This window comes from Brassica napus, chromosome C5 (genome assembly GCF_020379485.1).
Source record: "Brassica napus cultivar Da-Ae chromosome C5, Da-Ae, whole genome shotgun sequence".
In the NCBI taxonomy this organism is placed as follows: Eukaryota; Viridiplantae; Streptophyta; class Magnoliopsida; order Brassicales; family Brassicaceae; genus Brassica; species Brassica napus.
In genome coordinates, this window is record NC_063448.1 from 11298935 (window position 1) to 11320821 (window position 21887).

The window sequence follows — 21887 nt, forward strand, 5'->3', positions numbered from 1 at the left end:
CTATTCGCAAAATTGTCAAGAATAATCTAACAGTGTCTTGTTTATATATTTCCAGTTTCTAAATTATTTTTTCATATTTTTATGAACAAATACAGCTATATTTATTATTTTAGAAAAATCTGTAATAATACAATCACATTAACAAAATTACTATGACGAGAAAAGAAAGAAATAATATAGTGGAATCCAATGACCAAAAGAAGATCATGCCAGTTACAAAAAAAAAAAAAAAAAAAAAAAAAAAAGGAAGATCATAATAGTAATAGATGAATTAAACTACAACCAGAGGATTGAAAAGCTAATAATTCCGAACCATATGTAGCATAAGCGTATGAACAAATATAGCTATCCTCATTAAATATTTTAGAAAATGAAATAATCCATCACACTAAGAATGATCAATATATTGAATCGGCTGGTAAAAGAAAGAAATGAAAAAGATAACAAATTAGTAAAAAGCATTCAGTCATTCATTTATTCATTCACAAGAAAAGCTTGGAATTGGATCAAATGTTGGATTCTGGAGTAGATTCATTCTCCATGTCCCCGATCGATCTCACAGATCTGAACCATCTGTTTTAAAGCTCAAAAAGGATTAACCTATAAAAGTGCTAGTGTACGGTAGATAAAGCCACAGAAGATTACTTAACCCATTTTACAAGAAGAGAGAAGTGAAAAGGACTTCGTAACGAAAACCAAAACAGTATTTAAAACAACCGCTGGTATGGTATCTTCAGTAAAGCCACAAATTATATTTAACTTTTTGATTTACTTCCTTTTTTTTTCTTTTTCTCCTCATTATATTATTTTGTCTCTTTCGCCCGCTCGCCGCCGTCTGCGTAACGGTCGTCACCCGCATTCCACCGATCAGTCCGTTTCCTTTCGCCGAACGTCTCGAAACCAGCTCCCCTCGAACTCTCCTCGCAGTATTTTTCGATTCCCTTACATTCGCAGGAGGTATCGTCTTGTGTTCATTCGGTTCAAAGTAGAAATCGATTCACCTTCTTCGTTTTGTTCGAGATTGTGTTTATCGATACCGATCGGCGTTAATCTTAGTTCGTTCTCGTTAGTTTCTGTATCAGATGCAGTATTTGTGGTTTGTTCATGAATGGATTTCAAGTTTTTGTGCATCTTATATAGATAGATTTGTAAGTTCGATTTCAAAATCCAAATTCGTAGACTGAGGATGATGGATATTACTCCAGCAAATCGAAGCTAAATCTCGTTCACTTTAGTAATGTAATGCATTTGAGTTTTATGGAGTCATCTCGCGGCCGAGACTAGTCTCATTTTAACCAGTAGGAGGAGGATTAAGGAACGTAGATCTCGTACAGTAAATCCACATTCGTTCCTCTCGGATTCTCAAGTGTGTAGATGATCCAGCTATATTGATTGATTCTGCTTTGTTATAATCATTGCTTCTTGCTAGTTTATACTTTATAATAATTTGTGGTTTGATTAAACACTCTTTTTTTTGTTTGTTTGTTCCTCTTTATCAGGTTTGAAAGGATGATTGGATCATTTCTAACAAGAGGCCTTGTGTATGATTCTCATCTCTTTATTGAGGTTCCATAGTAATAATGCTTGGTCATAGGATTTTTATAAAGTTTTTTTCCATTTGTTGGCAGAATGGTATTTGGATATGCGTATCCTGCTTATGAATGCTACAAAGCGATTGAGAAGAATAAACCTGAGATTCAGCAGCTTCGTTTCTGGTGCCAGTATTGGTTTGTCATTTGCCTCTTTTCTCTCATCTCTTCTTGCCTTGAGCTTTTTCTTTTGTTAAAGTAAAAGTCTTTTATCTTCCTCTCTAAACTTCCTTGCAGGATTTTGGTGGCGGCTTTGACCATTTTCGAAAGAGTTGGGGATACTTTTGCTTCCTGGTTGGTGTTATTGATTATAGAATTACTTCCATACGAATTTGAGATGTATATACTTATGTTGTTTCTGTCCTGTTTTCGTGAAGGGTTCCGCTCTACTGCGAGGCAAAGCTCGCATTTTTCATATATCTTTGGTTCCCCAAGACCAGAGTAAGTAAAGAGAGTCTTATTTGTATTATGTGATCCACTGGAGTTCTGTCTCATTGCATTTCCTTATTTGTTCCACAGGGAACTACCTACGTTTATGACTCTTTCTTTAGACCATATGTTGCAAAGCACGAAAATGAAATTGACCGCAACTTGGTTGAGCTGAGGACCAAAGCTGGAGATATGACTGTGTTGTTCTGTAGAAAAGCAGTTTGCTATGGACAAACAAGATTCACTGAGATCCTGCACTTTGTTTCTCTACAATCAACACCAAAACCTCAACCCAAGGTAAAAATATATGCACTTACCAATGGTGATAGTGTTTATGGACTTCTCTCTTGATTCTAATTCGTCATTATCCAACATTAGGAAAAGAAGCAGCCAGCACCTAGAGAGGAGGAACCGAAGCAACCAGATCTTAAGACGTGCCAAGCAGCTTCTTCCACTCCGCAAGCTAGTCCACAAGGACCAAAACCTAAGAAACCACTGCTTATAACCAAAGAACCTATAGCGTTCAAGCATGTTTCATCTCCACGGAATCAGCTGCAGCCACAACAACAAACAGAAACCAAGGAAGCACAACCCAGCGTGTCGCAAACCAAACTCACTCCTACCCCACCACCATCACCTTCACCCGCCACCACTAAACCAAACGCTGATTCTGCACAGCCACCATCAAAAACAGAGGTAGAGAAAGCGCCAGAGATTGTTGCTGCAGCGTTACCGGCGTCAGAGATTCAGCGACCGTCATCTTCGAAAGAGACGATAATGGAGGAAACACTTAGGGTCACTCGTGGGAGTCTGAGAAAAGCTCGATCAACGGGGAACACGCTAAAGGAAAAATAGAACAGTAAAACATAGAAAATCAAAACTCTCTCTGGTTTTCAATGGTGACTTTCTTTTGTGAAGTCAACGTAAACAAGAATAATTGATTTTGTTTTGGGGAAAAAATGGTGTCGTTTGTCTTTTAATCAGATGTAAATTGTTCAGACTTGTTACTAATCTTTGATTTGTCTTCTTTTAAAAATTTAAATTAAAAAAAAAAATTATTCCGCTGCCGGGGTTTTGAACCCGGATTTCATTCATTTGAAATGAGCCAGTGTGCTACAGCGGATCTGTTGTACAACCTTTAACATTAAGTTTTATATATAGTCATCTATTTAGAAACTTGCGAAGGTCAATGGACTCAAAACTCTGCCCTTCTCGAATGGTTTTTGTTACGAAATCAACTTAACTGAGAATAGTCGACAGCAAATTGGTTGAACTAAGCCAAGGACCAAAGCTGGAGATATGGCAGTGAGCTATGGGCAAACAAGATTCACTGAGATCTTGCAGTTGTAGCTCTGCAATCAACACAAAAGCCTCAGCCTATGACAATACCTATACGAAGAACAAACAGGTTACTCCTTGCGCAATTAACTGCATCAGTTTGACGAAAATAATACTTTCTACCAAGGAAACATACAGAGATCAAAACTCTGTCCTTCTTGAATGGTTTCAACTTAAGCTATTTTAAATAAAAAAACTGTATTCCACAGCCGGTGTTTGAACCCGGTTTTCGCCATTTGAAATTAACCTGTGTGCTACAGCGGATTTGTTGAAATTCTCTCTCATCAACAAGTATATAACGTCTAAGGCCTATATTAGAAAATAGTATTTTCTACCTCGCATATCTATCTATCAAAAAAAAAAAAAGACAAGATCAACATATCTCCATCATAATCTAATCTATTAAAACAGAGACCTATTTGAATTTACCTTGGCATTATTTTTGGACCTATACAAAAGGTTGTGACTAAACTTAAAATATTTCTCTTTTATCATGTATATCATCATCTGTCGCTACCATCTTCTTCCTCTCTTTCTTATTTTCATCGTTGTTTCCATGATTTGATGTTAAATTGAGATTTTTCGTCTGGATTGATCAAAGATTGTTAACTATTGAACTAGACATGAAAATGCATTGTGATTTTGTGTGTTTGTGATTTTAAGAACGGTGTTAAGAGTTGTTCAATTGAGATTCTGGGTATTGGTTTGAGATGAGTACACATCGATCTAAATTTTGAAATTGATGATTAAGATTGCTTTAAGAGCTGTTTTCGGTTGATGCCCTTCTATCGGATTAATCAAAGCTGTTTATGGGTATGATAGGTTGACTCCACGAGTAGCAAACAAGTAAGGTCTCATGGTTTTGGTTTATGGTAATGAAACAGAAGAAATGTCTTTGCTTTTGACTTTAAAATATATTTGCTTTGTTTAGGATGTGTCTGAGTTCCAATCACAGTTTCTTTCTATGGATTCTTTTGAATCTAAACCATTAAAGGGATTGAAAATTGGTTTCATTCACGAGAAGCTTGAAGAAGGTGTTCATTCCGGAATGAGATCTGCAACTAAGGAAGCTGCTTCTCATTTAGAAGGATTGGATTGTGTACTAACAGAGGTTTTTTCTCTGACATTATGTTGTTCTGTGTGTTATTTGTGTACAAATACATAGAGATTTATGTTCTGAAATTCACATGTCTCTCTTCCTTCATTCTCTCTTGGACTACCAACTTACATGTGATTGCCTCATCTGAATCATCTTCCAACACGTAGTGATGGTGTCAGGTAAACACGGTGATAGACTTGATTCACAATGTATGTGATCTATACATTATAAGAATTAATAACTAATATATGTTCTCTTTGGTGTTAATATATGAATTAGTAACAAATAAATGTTCTCTTTTGTCCCTCTTTAACCGGTTTTCATTACACATAACATAAAGTTTTGTCGTATGAATTCTGTTGAAGGTTAATGTGAATCTTGCGGGGCTTCCTGCGATTGTATTACCATGTGGATTAGTTGAAAGAGGTTCCTCGGGTCTACCGGTTGGTCTTCAAATGATTGGTGCAGCCTTCGATGAGGTTTGTTACATAAACTCTTTGCTTACTCTCAAGGTTAGCTTGAGAACAAGGTTTTTTACTTTGGTTCACTTAGATTTTGCTTAGAATAATGATTGATTGAGTTTTTTTTGTTGTTGGTTTTAGGAGAAATTGCTGAAAGTTAGTCACATATTTGAACAGACTCTCAAAGGTTCAGGCTTTGTTTCTCCAACGTTACCAAATGTAGCCTGCACATGAAGGTTCTGTTTTTTGCGTTTTACTTTCACGCTTTATTTAGGCAAAGCGAATTAATTGTTTAAATTCTGTTAAATACTATTGCAATTGCATTCATGCACTTGATCCTTTTAGTCTTGTGAACAATACGGTTGTTTCACTAAGTAGAGCCAAAACCAATATGGATATATATTGTACATCCCTAATGTAGAGATCAGCGCTTCTTTTATTGATATTCCTTGCCACAAAAGGCATCTTTTGTACATGTGTGTTTTCTATGATTGTATTTATAAATGATGGACTAATAATAAAACAAAGTTCAATCGACAGTGGTAGAAACAAAATTCAAAAAAAAAATTTACGTCTTCATTTTAGTTTCTTTACTTCACTATTAAAAATATATTTATTTGTTTTATAGTATCTTTTTATGTTTTGTTTTAAGATATATAATTTCTTTAGATTCCTATTTAGACTAAAAATATTTCCTATAACAAAAACAATATTTGTATACTATGATCGATCATCACTATTGAATATACAATTTATCTTTATCACATAGAAGTGCGAAATTAGCAAATATTTTATAATTTGGTATGTATCCTTGAGATATACCAATTCCTTGGACATATTTAAAAATTAAAATCATTAAATAAAAAAATCAGAAAATGTAATAAAAACTATAATTATCTAAATCAGAATATCAGATCCACGCGTTCGAATTGAACCAAAATTTATTGGTTCCTAATGTTGTTATTTGAACCAAACCAAGATCAAAATAACAAAATCCAAACCAAAATCAAATTCATAAATAACCGAACTACATTATTACTATATTTTTTGAACCGAAAACCAAAGCCCTACAACCGAATCGAAACCAAACCAAAAATAAAAAAAAAATATAATCTGGATGCAAACCGAAATTTATAAAATATCATCAAATCTTAAATTTTAATTTAAAAGCATAAATTATAAATAAATAATTTCGCGCAACCGCGCGGATCAAAATTTTATTACATCAATAAGAATTAACCTCTATCTACCAAGAGAAGATCATCTCAGTAATCAATGTTATTGAGGAGCTTATCTCTAAAATGAATATTTCAATGACGTCATGCTGCATGCGTCATGAGGAGTGAAGGCCTCAATAATGGAGGTGGAGTGGTCAGTGTAGTTGTGTGGTGGCATCATAATAAATAGAAAATGTCGTTTGCAGAATATATATATATATCGTATTTTACCTTTTAATAAGATATACATATATCGTATATCACCAATGGCTTTCTTCTTCACCGTTAGATTCCATCTCGAAGATAAGATCAACCAGAACTGTCATGGTACTGTTAATTATTGTTATTAAAGTGATTTAACGTGAGTTGTGATTTTCTTATTGGTGGTTGATAGTATCAACTTGATACATTTAACCATGCATTAGGATTTTTACAAATAAAGCACTATTGAAAATGAGGGTAGATGTTGAAAAAAGATTCCATTTGGCGTGTCCCTCTCAACCCCCGGCTATAATTATCAACCTTTAGCTTTCTTCTTTGTATGAGCACTCTTATTAGCACAGTCCAAAAAGACAAAACAAGAAGCAAAAACATGAGCGACCCAAGCGGCCAATCCTCAACAACAGCTGTCAGAGGAGACAGTAACGGCGGTGGTAATAGCGGCAGCGGCGGCGGCTCGTTTGCTAGTCAGCCGCAGAGAGCAAAGGTGAGGACGCAAGTGTGGGCTGGAGTTCTCGGCATCACCAACAAATAATTTTGTTTTTTTTTTTTTCACTTTTGACAACAAAATGTCTAAGTGAAAAATGGTGGTGGTGATTATTATGCTTTTGATCGTTGTTCTTGTTAACTTGATTGTGTCTAAATAAACCAGCGAGATCATGATCATTATCGTCATTGTAATGAGATTTTGAATTTTTTTTCTTGCTTTCAACTTCTGCAACTAATTTTAGAAAACCCTAAACAAAATTACAAATATTTATTGTGTAGATAAAAATTAGATTTCTCTCATTCGAATCGATGTATAAAGCGATATCAGAAACAATATCATTAATTGAGGGTCGAGTAGGTACGTTGATATCGCTTGCGCATAATTTCAAAGTAAACTAATGAGAATTTGATGCTAAGTTAAGTAAGCTACGCTAGTTTCTCAGAATCACATGGCCATTAAAAATCAGAAGGAACGTGCATTAGTTTATATAAAATACCATTTTAAAAGAATTTTTAAAGGGAAAATAAAATAGACTATTGAAAATATTATATGGTGTGTGGAGTGTTTTTGAATGGAATAATATCCACTATAAGTAAAAAATAATATATATATATATTTTTAAAAAATATCCACTATAACTGCCATTATCTACAACAAATATTTATATATACCTCTCTAGCTAAATTTTCACAGATTATGCGAGTTTACGAAGATGCCTCTACACCATATGAAATATGGTTTAGCCGTTTGTAATTGATAAGATTTCAGTTTGATATAGATGAACATATACCATGAAAGTCTACTAATTTTCCAAAAATTGCAAAAACTTTGATCAGATGACAAAATAAACAATTTGGCATACAATGGACTTAAATAGACCAAGTTGGTCTGACCAAGTAGGCAACTACGAATATTTTAGAACTTTTTAGCCTATTAGAAAATGCATTGGGCTATCATATTGGCTATGTTTGAGCAAACCATAGAAGGTCTCTAATTCACAACCGGCTAGATCCTTCTTGTAACCGGTGCACCTTGTAGTTTATACACCAAACATATTGAATTATTCTTATTTACATATTTCTGCTTTAATCGAATTCAAATTCAATATTTTAATAATTTAGAATACCTTATATATGATTTTAAGAAGTAAATATAGATTAATTAAGAAAATGCCTAACACTATTGGAGTCTCTAAGAAAAGTTTCTCAACAAAACATTAATGAAAAAAATAAAAAAATAAGAAAGACAAGACATATATAGAAGAGAGAGAGTAGAAAGGGTTTGCGTGCAAGAACTTTTTACTCGCATTTTAGAAACTTTTTTTTTTTGACGACTAGCACCATGTTTTATTAATTCAAGACGAACAAGTTAGCTTGTGAAGCTAACCACGTCGGAATCAAAGAGTTTACATGGGAGAAAATAGAATTGCGAAGACGAGCACCTTTAGCAATAAGGTATGCTCTTACATTGCGATTTCGTGATATAAAAGAGATAGAAAAAACATTAAACTCAGAAGCTAAAAAGGAGAACTCATTCCATTCCGACGCCAAACTTGGCCAATCTTCTTCTTCATTTATCAGCTTAACAAGCTGTAAGCAGTCCGATTCAAAGGACATAGAGGTAAAACCTAGCTGCAAGGAGCTTTTCATTGCACATAGCAGGATATTGAACTCTGCATGTAGTGGGGATTGAACCTGGTTCATCCCAATAGAACCGTAGGTATGGGACCCTGGTTCGATGTCAAAGACGAAACCACCTCCGATGAAATTTGAATTTGTCACCCACGATGCGTCCACTTGGCATCGAGGGAGAGGTGACACATTCAAAGCCTCATCATTTGCTTGGCTTGGAGGTTCCGGTGGGATTCTATGCGATGATATAGCTTGTGCAACACGCCATTCTTCTTCTTCTCTGGTCGCATGGCTAACCGTATCCAGGGGCAGGATAGATTTTCCGTTGAAAACCTTCTCGTTTCGAGCTTTCCAAATGAACCACACAATCCATGGAAAGCGGGCCAAGACATTTGCAGGAGCTCCTGCGTTTTTTGCTCGGAGAAGTAAATAATCAAAGTTTTCCACCAGAGAGACGCTGGGGAAACACCCCGGAAGTGTCGGTATGTCGGAAAGCGCCCAAGTCTGTATAGCAGGTGGGCACAAGAACAAGCAATGGTTGATTGTCTCCTCCTCGTTTCCACAACGAGGACAAGTCCGGTCCGTTCCACAATGTCTGTCTGCGAGTCGACTACACGTTGCAATACAGTCCGATAGGGCTTGCCACATGAAATGTTTGATTTTGCGAGTTGTCTTCAGCTTCCATATCATATCCTTTAAGAGATTTATACTTGGCTCCAAAACGTATTGATCCCTCTTTTCTTCCTTCAGTTTTGTGGCAAGCTCGTATCCGGACTTTACGGTATATAATACAGACTTCGTATGAATCCAACAGTAGTCATCTTCTTTGCCAACAGAGCTGGGACGTATGCTCCGAATCAACGGGATATCTCCTGGATCAATTAGAGATTCGAGAATATCAGTGCTCCATTGTTTAGAGTTCTCGTCAATGAGATGGCTCACAAGGAGATCTTGGTCTCGGTAGATTCCATTATCTGACGCCGGCCTAGCCGGGATTACATGGATCCATGGGTCCAACCAGACGCGCGTGCTGCATCCCGATCCTATTGTCTTCCTTAGACCGTCTCGTAAGAGATCTTGAGCAGCTAAGATACTTCTCCACCCGTAAGACGGGGAATTTGACGATTTGACATCCATAGGGCTCGTATGTCGAAAGTATCTTCCTTTTAAGACGCGAGCCAGAAGGGATGTGGGGTGATGCAAAAGTCGCCAAAGTTGTTTAGCTAATATGGCCAAATTGAAATCATGCAGATCTCTAAAACCTAGTCACCCTTTATCAAAAGGTACGCATATTTTCTCCCAAGCTATCCAGTGTAGTCCTCGATGATTTGCTTTAGTGCTCCACCCAAATTTAGCTATTGCTCCCTGGAGCTTATTAATGATTTCTTTGGGGAGAAGAAATCATGACATAACATAAGCAGGGAGAGCTTGAGCTACTGACTTTAGAAGAACTTCTTTTCCCCCTTTAGATAACAGTCTTGCCGACCAGAAATTGATACGGTCATTTAGACGATCTCTGATAAAAGCAAAAACCTGGCGTTTAGATCCACAAATCTTCTCAGGGAGACCGAGATACATCCCATACCTCCTTCTTTTTGGATCCCAAGAGTTTGTTTGAGTACACTTTTAATATCCTGGCCAACTTTGCTACCACACGAAATAGATGATTTATTAGGGTTTAGCTGCTGTCCCGAAGCCCTCCCATATAATTTTATGATACGCATTATCTGAGCACATTGCTGGATATCAGTTTTACAGAAGAATAAACTGTCGTCTGCAAAAAAAAATAAAAAAAAAAGAAAGACAAGACATATATAAAAGAGAGAGAGTAGAAAGGGTTTGCCTACAAGAGCTTTTTACTCGCATTTTAGAAACTAAACTAAGCGGATGTCAATTATCAGTAGGCCCAATCAATTATGAATAATTAAAATACAATAAGTAATTAAAATGCTATTATTTTTATACTTTTAGAAATTCATCAAGTTTCTACCCAGTAATGTTGCTCTAAGAAACTTTAGAACATCATCAACAATAAGTTTTCATGGTGAGTTTCTAGCTATTATTTTGTTTATATGTTAAAGCAACTAATAAGACCATGATCAATGGAGTCTTTTAGGATGAAGTTTTTAGTGTAATATAAGATATTCTTTTAGCTTTTAACTAAGAAAAACTAAGAAACGTCTCGTAAATAAGAGATATAAAAAACATCTCTTAGCCGAAAAGTGTTAAATCATGCTCTAAAAACCCTAAATAGATATCTCCCCTTAATCATGATCTAAGTCGTAAAAAGTAACTTGCTTTGATAGTCTTTCACTGAAGAACTATTCTTCATTTTCTATTTTTTCTTTCTCTCTCTCTTTTAATTATCTACGTGAACTCACACACTAATTTAAAATACACATTTTTAATCTCTACGCATAAATCACATCATGATAAAAACTAATTCAAGGACCTCCGTTCTCCAAAGCAAGGATAAAATCCCATTGAACCATCTCCATATCTCTCCTTTGATCTATACTATTAAAGCAGGATCCTATTGTCATAATTACCTTAGGGACATGTTTCTTTCACTAACATTGCATGTTTCATTAAGGGCAATTAAATAATATTAATAACAAATCTATATTGGGTCATTATTTTTGGATCCAGCCCAAATCATTTGGGCCTATTAAAAAATCAGATTCAATTCTCACCTTTTTTTTTCCTTTGGACCATTGAGTCCAAGTTCAAATAATTTTTTTTCAACTATTCTTAATTATTATTTTTCTTTTCTTAATATAATTTAAGCATTCATAAAAATAATTGAATTTTTTTATTGAAAAGTATAAATCTTTATTAAAAGTATATAATTTTTTAATTAAAATATTAACCCCATAATAAAATTAATTTATCATAGTTATACCAACTTAATTCATTAAAAAAATAAAGTTTAATTTTTTTAACATAAATAGTTATTTAAAATGAAATACGATAAATAAAGATAAAATTTTTAAGTCTTTTATAAAATAAAATACAAATGTATGAAAATGTAACATTTACTAAATATTTGTCAATTGAAAAAAAAAACAAAAATAAACCCGCGCTTTGAAAGCGCGGGTCATCTATACTATTAAAGCAGGATCCTATTGTCATAATTACCTTAGGGGCATGTTTCCTTCACTAACATTGCATGTTTTATTAAGGGCAATTAAGTAATATTAATAACAAATCTATATTGGGTCATTATTTTTGGATCCAGCCCAAATCATTTGGGCCTATTAAAAAATCAGATTCAATTCTCACCTTTTTTTTTCCTTTGGACCATTGAGTCCAAGTTCAAATAATTTTTTTTCAACTATTCTTAATTATTATTTTTTCTTTTCTTAATATAATTTAAGCATTCATAAAAATAATTGAATTTTTTTATTGAAAAGTATAAATCTTTATTAAAAGTATATAATTTTTTAATTAAAATATTAACCCCATAATAAAATTAATTTATCAGAGTTATACCAACTTAATTCATTAAAAAAATAAAGTTTAATTTTTTTAACATAAATAGTTATTTAAAATGAAATACGATAAATAAAGATAAAATTTTTAAGTCTTTTATAAAATAAAATACAAATGTATGAAAATGTAACATTTACTAAATATTTGTCAATTGAAAAAAAAAACAAAAATAAACCCGCGCTTTGAAAGCGCGGGTCAAAATCTAGTATTTGATTAAAACTCTATTCTACTTCCTAAACCAGATTCCATCTTCATTATTGATCTAATCCGAAACGAGACTAAATTTTTTTATCTGAGATGTTATGGTACCAATTGAAAGTACCGAAGATGACATATTTGGTGATGTATCTTGAGAGACTCTTCAAAATAAATGGATCTGGAGATAATATAAACTCTTCAAAATAAATTGATTTTGAAACAAATTTCCACTAAAGTTCATAATTTATCCGATCACCTTGAGCTAAACTCTCTATGTTTCAGTTTTCTAATCTCTCAAGATACATCACCAAATACGTCATCACCTAACACACAACGATAATACCAAACGCTTTGATCACACAAACACAAACAAAACTCACCACAAACTCCAAACAATAGCTCACTCCGCCACACAAACCGACAACAACAACGCCACCACACCAAATCAACATCGGACTCCATTGGTAACTACGCCGCAACATGTGACACCAACCGACACCACAAACACAACGATTCCTCTCTCTATCTCTTTTATGAAATCTACATTCTTCATAACACATGTCTTCCTCAAATAAAAAAAAAAATCCATAATTTGCTATTAAATTTTCCAAATGCACGTAAAGCAAATTTCTTTTCTTCTTTAATAGAAAACTTATCTTTTTAAAAAATATTTTTTGCTTAATGGAAAACATTGATTTGTCTTCAAATACATATTCTCTTTACTTTTCTTAACTCAACTAGTACTCCATGCATATCACAGTAGACAAACTCTAACATAACTAACCTTCATAACACACATGTACTGTTTCTTGTATCACTTCACAAACTAATACAAAACACCTATGTCTTCAATCTCTCCATTTTTTTTATTATGTACGTGAACCCATGACAACTATCTTGAAAACCGCATCTTTCATACTAATATCATAACGTGTTTGGTAATGAGGAGAATAAAAGAGCTCCACTAAGTTGCCATTTACAAGATTAATTCTAAGTTCTAACAGATACGTCAACCTCTCAGTCAATAAACTCCACAGCCTCTGCGCATTTCTGTAACATCCTGATTTCTGGTATATATGAAAAAGTTTAAAAGAATTGATTTGGCTATCTAGCTATGTCATCAAAATGTGCTTACATTTTCCGGCACACATCCGTTTAAAACTCAAGAGTTAAGCGTGCTTGATCTGGAGTAGTAGAATGATGGGTGACTTATCGGGAAGTGATTCGCGATAGCGTGCAAGTGAGGTCAGAGCACGGGGAAAAGTTATGTGATATTTGCAGGGCCAATAAATAATGATTTCGAGCCTTCAGAAAATTTACGCACCGACCGTTAGAACGGGATGAGACACATGTACCGAGAGAACGGACGTGGATGGCCCATTAGCCGTGGGTGGTCGGAGCATTACAGATCAATTAGTCACAACTTGTTATGTGGGAGAGTTGTTAAAGGGTGAGATCTTGGGTTCGAACAGATCAATTGGTGACAACTTGTCATGTGGGAAGGTTGTTAAAAAATGAGGTTTTGAATTTGAGGAACGCCAAGCGAACCAATAACCTAATTATGGAGTCAGTGAGGATTCATAAGTGAAAGGTTGGGATCGGTGTCTTGCATGGTTGTGAGCCTAGATCCGCGTGGCGGATTGTTACAGTTTCACTGAAAAATAGTACTGAGGAAACAAAACTGACTTCACACTTCCTGGTGTCTTCCATAAATGTTCGAGAACATTACAGCGTTCTTAAGTTTGGTGTGTCGAATTTTATGAACGTCACCACAACGAAATCCGATTAATTGACATTATTAGAAAAATTAATTCTAATCAAGGTTTGTTTGCTAGCAAATATATGTAATATTATATCTCAAAGTTGTATAATCATGAAACCTCCGTAAGAAGCTCGATCCATACAAGCTCAAGCTTCTTACACCACACCTGATGGAAGACGAAGAACAAGCTGTCCACCCATTAAACTGTTTCCAGAAAACAGACAGAAGTTCCAAGTCTTTAGGCATTCAAAGGTTTTCAACAATAGTGTCTATAATTAAGATCCTTCATTAATTTTGTTTTACCTCTGGACATAGTAATAACAGAAATCTGCAAGAATGAAGGTTTGGACGATTTCAGAGAGAAGGACCATTATAGGCCATAATCCATATCCTAATGCAGTCAGTAACCGCCCTCCCGAATCCAACACCTACACGCACGCGTTTCATATAATCTTTCAGAAGCTGTAATGCGATAAAAATGATGATTAAAAGAGTTTATATTAAAATGTAACTCTCAAGAACCTGAAGGATCCAGTGTGCACAACTCAAGAACCTTGCGATTCCCAAAGCAAAAACGTAGTGTGCTGTAAATGGTTCCACAATCTGAGAATATATGTAAGAGGTTAACATTCGAAGAAGATTCAGAGGCAACGTGAGTTTTAGTTTTATTTAAAACAAAGCAGATTAATGATTAATTAAGACCTGAGTGTTCTGCATGACTCTTAACTGAGGAAGAACTGAAACAGCTTCAAGATAAACACAGAACGCCCAGAAGAGCCTGTTTATGATGTGGTGACGTGTGGATGGATGAATGAGGAGTGATACAACAGCACATGGGACTACCTGATGCAAACAAACCAAATATTAAATTGGAGTCAAGATTCTTAATAATCAATATGGTTACTCCTATAATCAATGATTAAGCGAGTGTTTAATACCGGGATCCTAACAAAATAAACGACATGCACGTAGAGTCAGAACGAAGAGAGAGCCTTTAAGTATATGATTAGCCTCGACCTTGCCTTAAATCTAAGATAACTACTCAAAGAGTTTGGCAACTTACAACGTAGTAGATGGGGAAGTTGTCTTTGTCTTCCATATAAGTGGGTCTAAGCTTGAGACGTATCATATAGATGACCCAAAGGGTCGTGACCAACGTAGCAGAGTCGAGTAACGTGTGAAGATCAAATTCCATTACAAAGCTACAATACAACCGCACGGCAAGAAACAGAGCCGTTAGCTCCTGCGTCTTGAGAGATATCCCTGTTTCATCATCGATCACATTCACATGGAGGATCAAAAGGATTATAACAGAACAAGAGCATCCCAAAAATGAAATGTAATATAACCAGCGCAAGTCTTCTCCTTGGTGAGCTTGTAGATGAGAAGGGAGATGCCGAGGGCATGGACAGCCTCGGAAGCAATGAAAAGGTTGTCGTGCTCATGGACAATGACCTTGAGGAAGACGAGGACCGTCATTGCCGTAACCACAGCAAAAAACGCCTTTACCTTGGGAGGCTGCCGGCGAATCCACGACATCACGCACTGAATCGGACTCTTCTCCGCCTTCATCGTTCTGATTCCCTCCACAGACACACAAACTCTCTCTCTCTCTGATTAACGATATGCCAGCCACAAAATTATCAACTTCGTTTTCAATGGGAAACGAATCTGCATGTCTTAACGCAAGACACTTCTTTTGCGAAGAGGACACGTGGGGGAAGCTAGAGTTGCTGTTAGGTCAGAGAGGCTGATAGTTTCTGTTTTTTTTTTCTAACGACTTGACTTGCAGCTACGTCTCTCTTTTCCGGATTAGAAGAACTATTGGTTTACTTCGGCAAAACTCAATTTTACCGGGTTCTTCTTTAAACCGGCTAATTGCGGTTCGATTCAACTAATTAATGTTTTCCTTTTTGGTTTAGAAGATTAAAATGACGCCGCGAGCTCCCTTTGTTTCGGATTAGACTATTGGTTTACTTCGGAAAAAACGCGGGTTCTTTTTTGAACCGAGTAATTTCGGTTCGATTCAACTAATTAATGATTTTCCTTTTTGGTTTAGAAGATTAAAACGACGCCGTTTCGGGTTAGGGCATAACTGACCAAGGGGGAGACACCGGAAACACACAACAGCGGTTTCATTCTCAAATCTGCCCCCAAGCTTGTTGGTAGAAGGAGAAGAAGATGACATCGGATGATGCTAAAGCTGTGAAGAAAGAGGAGGATGAGGACGACAACAAGAGCTTGGGTTCCTTGGCTAGGAAGAAGCCCTCAAACGCCAACAATGCAGGTTCGTCAGCTTCGAGGAAATTGAAGAAGGACGAGGATGATGATAACAAACCCATTAAGTCGTCTTTATCTGGGTCTCGTCCAAAGCCGGTTAAGAAGAAGGAGATTGATCAAGAAGACGACGACGATGAGAAGCCTCTTTCCAAGAGGAATTCCTCTGTTGTTGGCGTCTCAAAGGTTCCTTCTTTTCTCTTCTCTTTCGCTGTCTGATTATAATTTCTTAGAGATGAGATTTGATGAAGGATTGTGTTGGTGTCTTTAGGAGAAAGAGTTGAAGAAAAAGAAGATGGAGAAAGAGAAAGAGAAAGAAGAAGAAGAGGCAAAGAAGAAGAATACGGTGAAAGAAGAAGGAGAAGTGAAGAAGAAGAAGGAGAAGAAAGTGTATGATTTGCCTGGTCAGAAGAGAGACCAACCTGAGGAGGTGTCTTTTGGACTCCTCCTTTTATTCTGATTTGTGAGATTTGTGGCTAATTCGTTTTAATTTAAAGAACTTGCATTGTTGATTTTTTTTTTGTAATTTCTGCAGAGAGATCCACTTAGGATTTTCTACGAGTCACTTCACAAGCAAGTTCCCACTAGCGAAATGGCTAAGATTTGGTGAGGCCTTTCTATTCATTCCTTTGTGTGCCTATATTGTTCTGCAACCTCGTTATAGTTTTGATAAGATGAGCAATTTCAACTGTATATTGTTTTGGTGTGACTCTGATTATTATTATGTTTGAGTTGAAGACTTGTAGTATTCTGTTTTCGTTTGTTTCTTGTGTGTGGTGGCACTGGTATTAACAGACTAACACTCTTCATATGAAAAGGCGAGTCCTTTCAACAAACCAAGAACAACACAAAGCATTATTATTACATCTCTGATTGGTTGTGGTGTGGGTTCTGTTCATATTTTGCTTGAGATTGCTCTGCTTATTTGAAGACCCTTTTTTTCTTATCTCAGGTTGATGGAGTCAGGGTTGCTTCCAGCTGCAGAGGCAAAGAAAGTTCTTGAGAAGAAATTGCAAAAGACTGGAAAGTTCAGTTCTCCAACAAAATCTGCAGCTTCCACCCCAAGAACGGCTTCTTCTACCCCAAGAAGTACCAGCTCCAAATCTGTAGTGACCGAGAAGAAGGAAGTTAAAAAACCAGCATCTGAAGCTTTGTCAGGCAGAAAGAAAGGAAATGATTCGAAGAAGCGGAAGAAGGATTCTGATTCTGATTCTGATGATGATGATGATGATTTCGTGGCTAGCAGAGTCTCTAATAAGAAGGCAAGAGCCAAGTAGTTGGAAATTTAAAACACTCAGAAATCTCAGTTGTGTGATTTGAAACAATCTAATTGTGTGTTTCAGGACTTAATTTGTTGAACCCCTCGAAATTGAATTCTGTATAAGAGTAATGGCAGAGTTTTGTTTCTAGTCTATTTAACTGGCTCATTCTTCAGGTGTTCTCTTTCACCATTGGTAACTCTAGTTATTTTATCAAAACCTTAATGTGTGTGTTCCTTTGTACACTTTTCTAAACTCTTATTATAAGAGTTGTTGATGATGAACCTTTTATTAAAAATGATTTAACTTGAAGTTGGTTGGATTGTGAAACTTTTGAATATGTGATAAATCTTTTTGCCAACGATGGTTTGTAATGGTATAGGTATATATTGACTCTACAAAGAGAAGACAACACGTAAGCATTGAAATCAGAATTCACATGTAAGTTTGTTTGTTTTGTTGATTAGGTGTTTGGAGAGCTCTTCATACCTACCAGCTTTATAATCTTTCAATACCTTGATAAACCACTTAATATGTTTGCACGTTCATCATGAAATAGTCAATGGTTTGAAATTTCCCTGAACACCTTTAGTATCTAATCAAATAAAAAAAGTTTTGTTCATTAAAACACAGATCAGATTCAACACTGAATCCCTCTACTATAAGTCTATACCAAATCTATTTACTACTTTTCTTCTTCTTTCACAACACTTTCAGAATCGTTCAAGAAATAGAACCAGAAGTAATGGGCCAGGAATGTAGATAACAAAACGAGCCCATTACTTCGAAACGTTGTCGTATCATATGCATATAAATATATAAACCCTAGGCTGTTTTGTTGCTTCATCATCCTTTAAAAGGCCACCTAGTCTTCATTAACAATATCGCCGGTCTGAAACTTGTTCCTCTCGTCTCTCTTTTTTTTTTTTTTTCCTCATAGCTTGATTTTGTTTTATTATTATGTTGCAAAGGAAAATTGATTAGATTTTTTTTTGCTGGAATGTGAAGCATAGTAGAATATTCAGGTGATGAGATTTGATCTAAAATTCTCACGACGGTCGTCTGAGACTATGTGTCGATTGATGTACCGATCGCTCTTCTCTGATGAATATACTTTCTTCATTATCAAATATACTTTTTAGTTTTAATAACCATAAATTTGTTGATTCATATTTATCTTCAGACAAAAGAGGTTCTTGTCCCTTTCGTTTCTGTTTATCTTTGATTGTCATCTTCAGATACATACCAAAAGAGTTTCAGTGGTGATCTCGTATAATTGAAGGAACTTTTGTAGATGTCAATAATAATTGGTAAAAAAAATTCATTGACTACGTTTACGTTTTCTATTCTCTTAAATTAATGGTGTTATGGGATTGTCATGCGAAACGTTGTATCGCCCATCGTTGAATTCGAACGTGACAATGCAAACTATCATATCGGATGAAAATAGTCCGAATCTCACTGAATTGTTATTTCTTTAAAACCTTCTGACCTCTGCAGTAGGATCATATTCTTCAGCTGCTTTATCTAGGCGCGAGTAGTAGTGAAGAAGGCAGTAAAAGCTGTACAGTGTAATGATTTTGATATTATTAATTATTTTTAATTAAAGGAAGGGCAATTGGTGAAGAAGGCTTACGGAAACTAAGCAACTGTTTGGGATTGGGATAAAAAAGATTCAAAAGGGTGATGAAGCTTTGTTTGAATTCATTACAGATAGACTTTTACGTCATTGAAATCAATAGCTGTTTTGTGTTTTATGTTGTTTCATTCAACCCCACATCTTATTCTGTAGTCCCTTGTTGGTTCATTGTGAGCAGATCTAATAGTTTAACAACATAAATTACTCTCGACGCTACCACGGCTTTGATACTCTTCTTCAAACCCCATCTATCAAAACACACAAAAAAAGCGTTTACAAAAAAAAAGCTGTCTTCTACAGGACTATGACTGAAACCAAAAAATAGAAAATGTATATTCTGACCTGAATGGCGCAATATGCACCTGAGCTATGGGAGTTGTTGAAGAAAGACAACACATTTGTTTACATGTGGACCTAATAGGTATGGAGAATAGGTATTGATGACATTATGATCTCATTAGCTTCTAATGACGGTAAAAAGAGAGAGCTAGACTCTAAATCTTGAAACCTCCATGCATTGCCTTTGTGAATGGTCGTTTTGTGTGATGGGTTTAGGTATTGATTGGTTTGATTATAAGAAGCGATTGAAGAAGGCATAGCAATGGAACGTTTATGTCTACTGATTAAAATCCGGTGGTCATGTATAGCGGGTGTAACCTTGGCATCCAAGTTTCTGTAATCTGAATAGAAGTTATGTTTTAGATAATATTATACGAGAGTTTAAAAAAATAGGGATATAACTAAAAATGTGCTCTAATCTTTTACCATTCCATGTTTTGCTCTAATTCAAATGGTACATTGATAGAGAGTTTTTCTCAGTTGACAGCAATCTGTATATTATGGTAGTCTTGGCAGATACAATTTTCTGACTGTGCGATGAAACTTGTTTTTTTTTGGTCAACCGATTATGAGATGAGACTAATATCCTATCCACACATCCTTTTCAAGCAAACCTTTTTTACCATTTGAATTGCCCACAAAATTCACAGGAGTATTTGGTAGTGGGAAGGGGTTTAGTTTTTGTGTCCCATTGGAGAGAGATTAGAAAATATTCAGTTGAAAAAAAAAGAATTGCCCACAAAATTTAGCAAGTTTAAGAGGAATAAGATTGAATAAAATTTGTCAGAAGTGGGATTTGAACCCACGCCCTCTTTCGAAGACCAGAACTTGAGTCTGGCGCCTTAGACCACTCGGCCATCCTGACATCTTTGTTTAAGTAGCATCTAGGATTTAGATAATGAATACACAAATTATTTTGCTTCTGCTAATTATAATATCATGAGTCCAATGATGATAAGTATATACTGTTATGTATGGAAGTTTCGACTACCCTTGAAGTTATGCTAAAATGCAGAAGGGGGATCTGAAGGTTTTCAAGCTTTCAAAAAAGTCGGCTGCGATATGGGCTTCATTGTGAGTAAAATTAAGTTGAAATAGCAAATGAAAATGGATAAACTATCTTTTGAAGGAGGCTTGTGTGTTATGCCCCTTGCTCAATGTTATAACATCAATAAACGTGAAACCAATTACCATTGCACAAAGGCTTTACAATTGAAGAATACAAAGCTTTACCTGACTGAAGAAGAGCTTTGTAGAAAACCGAGCAAAGATCAAAACTACAAAAGAGATGATATAGACTAAGAACTTTGGAAAGAGTAGCATTCAACGGATTTTCTTCTTCATCTTTGTCTCCACCCCATTGGCAGCAGCTTCACAAATCTTGTTCCAGGAACGGTAAGAAATGAGTAAAGGTATCAAGACCCACCATCCATTAGCCCCAATGTAGTAAGAGTAATAGTAGAAAGAGCTTGTCGCAAGACATCCGTAGAGCTGGCCAAGCGAAATCGCAAGCTGAAGCACGTAGCTGTACGACTTCCCCTTAGCAATAGCATATCTTTTCATTATCCAAACAAAAAAAAAATTCAACTACTTTTAGTTAAGTGTGAAGAAATGTTAACAAAAAAATGAAAAGATATTCGCTTGAGAGAAGAGGAGGTAATAAGACTTTTACACAGCAAGAAGAGAAGCAGGGCCTTCTATAACAGCAGTGATCCCTTCAACAGCGATAACTGCAGAGTCTCTGCCTACGTATCTCGAATCACCTTTACTGTATTCTTTCCCTGCCAAAAAGAGAGAGTAAGAATAAGTCAATATGTGTAATCGGACAAGAAGATGTAATGTATTTACTTACAGACTTCAGCGAGGTAACAAGAAGTGTTGTCGTTGAAAAACTCAGGGGAGAAAACGAAATAGCCCTCAAGAACCAAGAGAGTGAGACCGGTGAATGCCCACCCACCAGCACATTAGCAATTTGTCAAGCTTCCCTTTCTTTCTCCCTACTACGCACGAATAACAACAACAGAATGTAATTCTCTGATTAGTGTGATTCGATTCTGGTCGTTTCTCAAAGCTTAAAAAAGGTCAAACTATTTGTGCAAATCAGAGAACAATGCAGAGAAGGGAATTGGATTTTACCAAAGAGGAACCAGACTAAGGTGACGACGAAGAGGGAAGAAGCGAGGTAGACAGAGAGGATGGATGACATGGACATGGAGATTGGTACGTATCCCGGCAGTTTCAGATCTTTCGGAACGTATGGATGCGCAGCTTCTTCCATTGCTGTCACTTTGATTGGCTGTTTGAATCTGTATCACGTTTCAGCATTGCCTTGGCCAATTTAAATTTTGGATAATTCAGAGAACTAGTGTTAAAAGTTAAAACTAAAGAGTAAAGAAAAAGGACAATTCAGAATAGTAAATTTTTTTTTTTTTTTTTTTTTTTGTGCGC

The 21887-nt window shown here is 35.7% G+C and overlaps 2 protein-coding genes, 2 non-coding genes and 2 pseudogenes across 4 annotated transcripts; 3 read left to right on the forward strand and 3 right to left on the reverse strand.

Moving 5' to 3' along the window:
• The first annotated feature begins 709 nt into the window (after positions 1–709).
• LOC125586884 lies at positions 710–7056 on the forward strand (annotated as a pseudogene).
• Positions 7057–13845: 6789 nt separating this feature from the next.
• Positions 13846–15675, reverse strand: LOC106374393 (ER lumen protein-retaining receptor erd-2.2-like). Its single transcript, XM_013814434.3, has 6 exons — positions 15275–15675; positions 14989–15188; positions 14628–14768; positions 14448–14528; positions 14229–14353; positions 13846–14129 (listed from the first exon to the last, which is right to left on the reverse strand). Exons 1-6 carry the CDS (start codon positions 15495–15497, stop codon positions 14081–14083), a joined length of 819 nt encoding a protein of 272 aa, XP_013669888.1. The 5' UTR covers positions 15498–15675; the 3' UTR covers positions 13846–14080.
• A 343-nt stretch (positions 15676–16018) lies between these two features.
• LOC106375820 (DNA ligase 1) lies at positions 16019–17616 on the forward strand. Its single transcript, XM_013815821.3, has 4 exons — positions 16019–16388; positions 16474–16632; positions 16738–16808; positions 17155–17616. Exons 1-4 carry the CDS (start codon positions 16107–16109, stop codon positions 17477–17479), a joined length of 837 nt encoding a protein of 278 aa, XP_013671275.1. The 5' UTR covers positions 16019–16106; the 3' UTR covers positions 17480–17616.
• Positions 17617–18480: 864 nt separating this feature from the next.
• Positions 18481–18571, forward strand: LOC125588194. The gene has a single exon (XR_007324586.1). It is a non-coding gene; the product is annotated as a small nucleolar RNA Z161/Z228 (small nucleolar RNA).
• A 1649-nt stretch (positions 18572–20220) lies between these two features.
• Positions 20221–20304, reverse strand: TRNAL-CAA. The gene has a single exon. It is a non-coding gene; the product is annotated as a tRNA-Leu (tRNA).
• Positions 20305–20545: 241 nt separating this feature from the next.
• Positions 20546–21887, reverse strand: LOC106374392 (annotated as a pseudogene).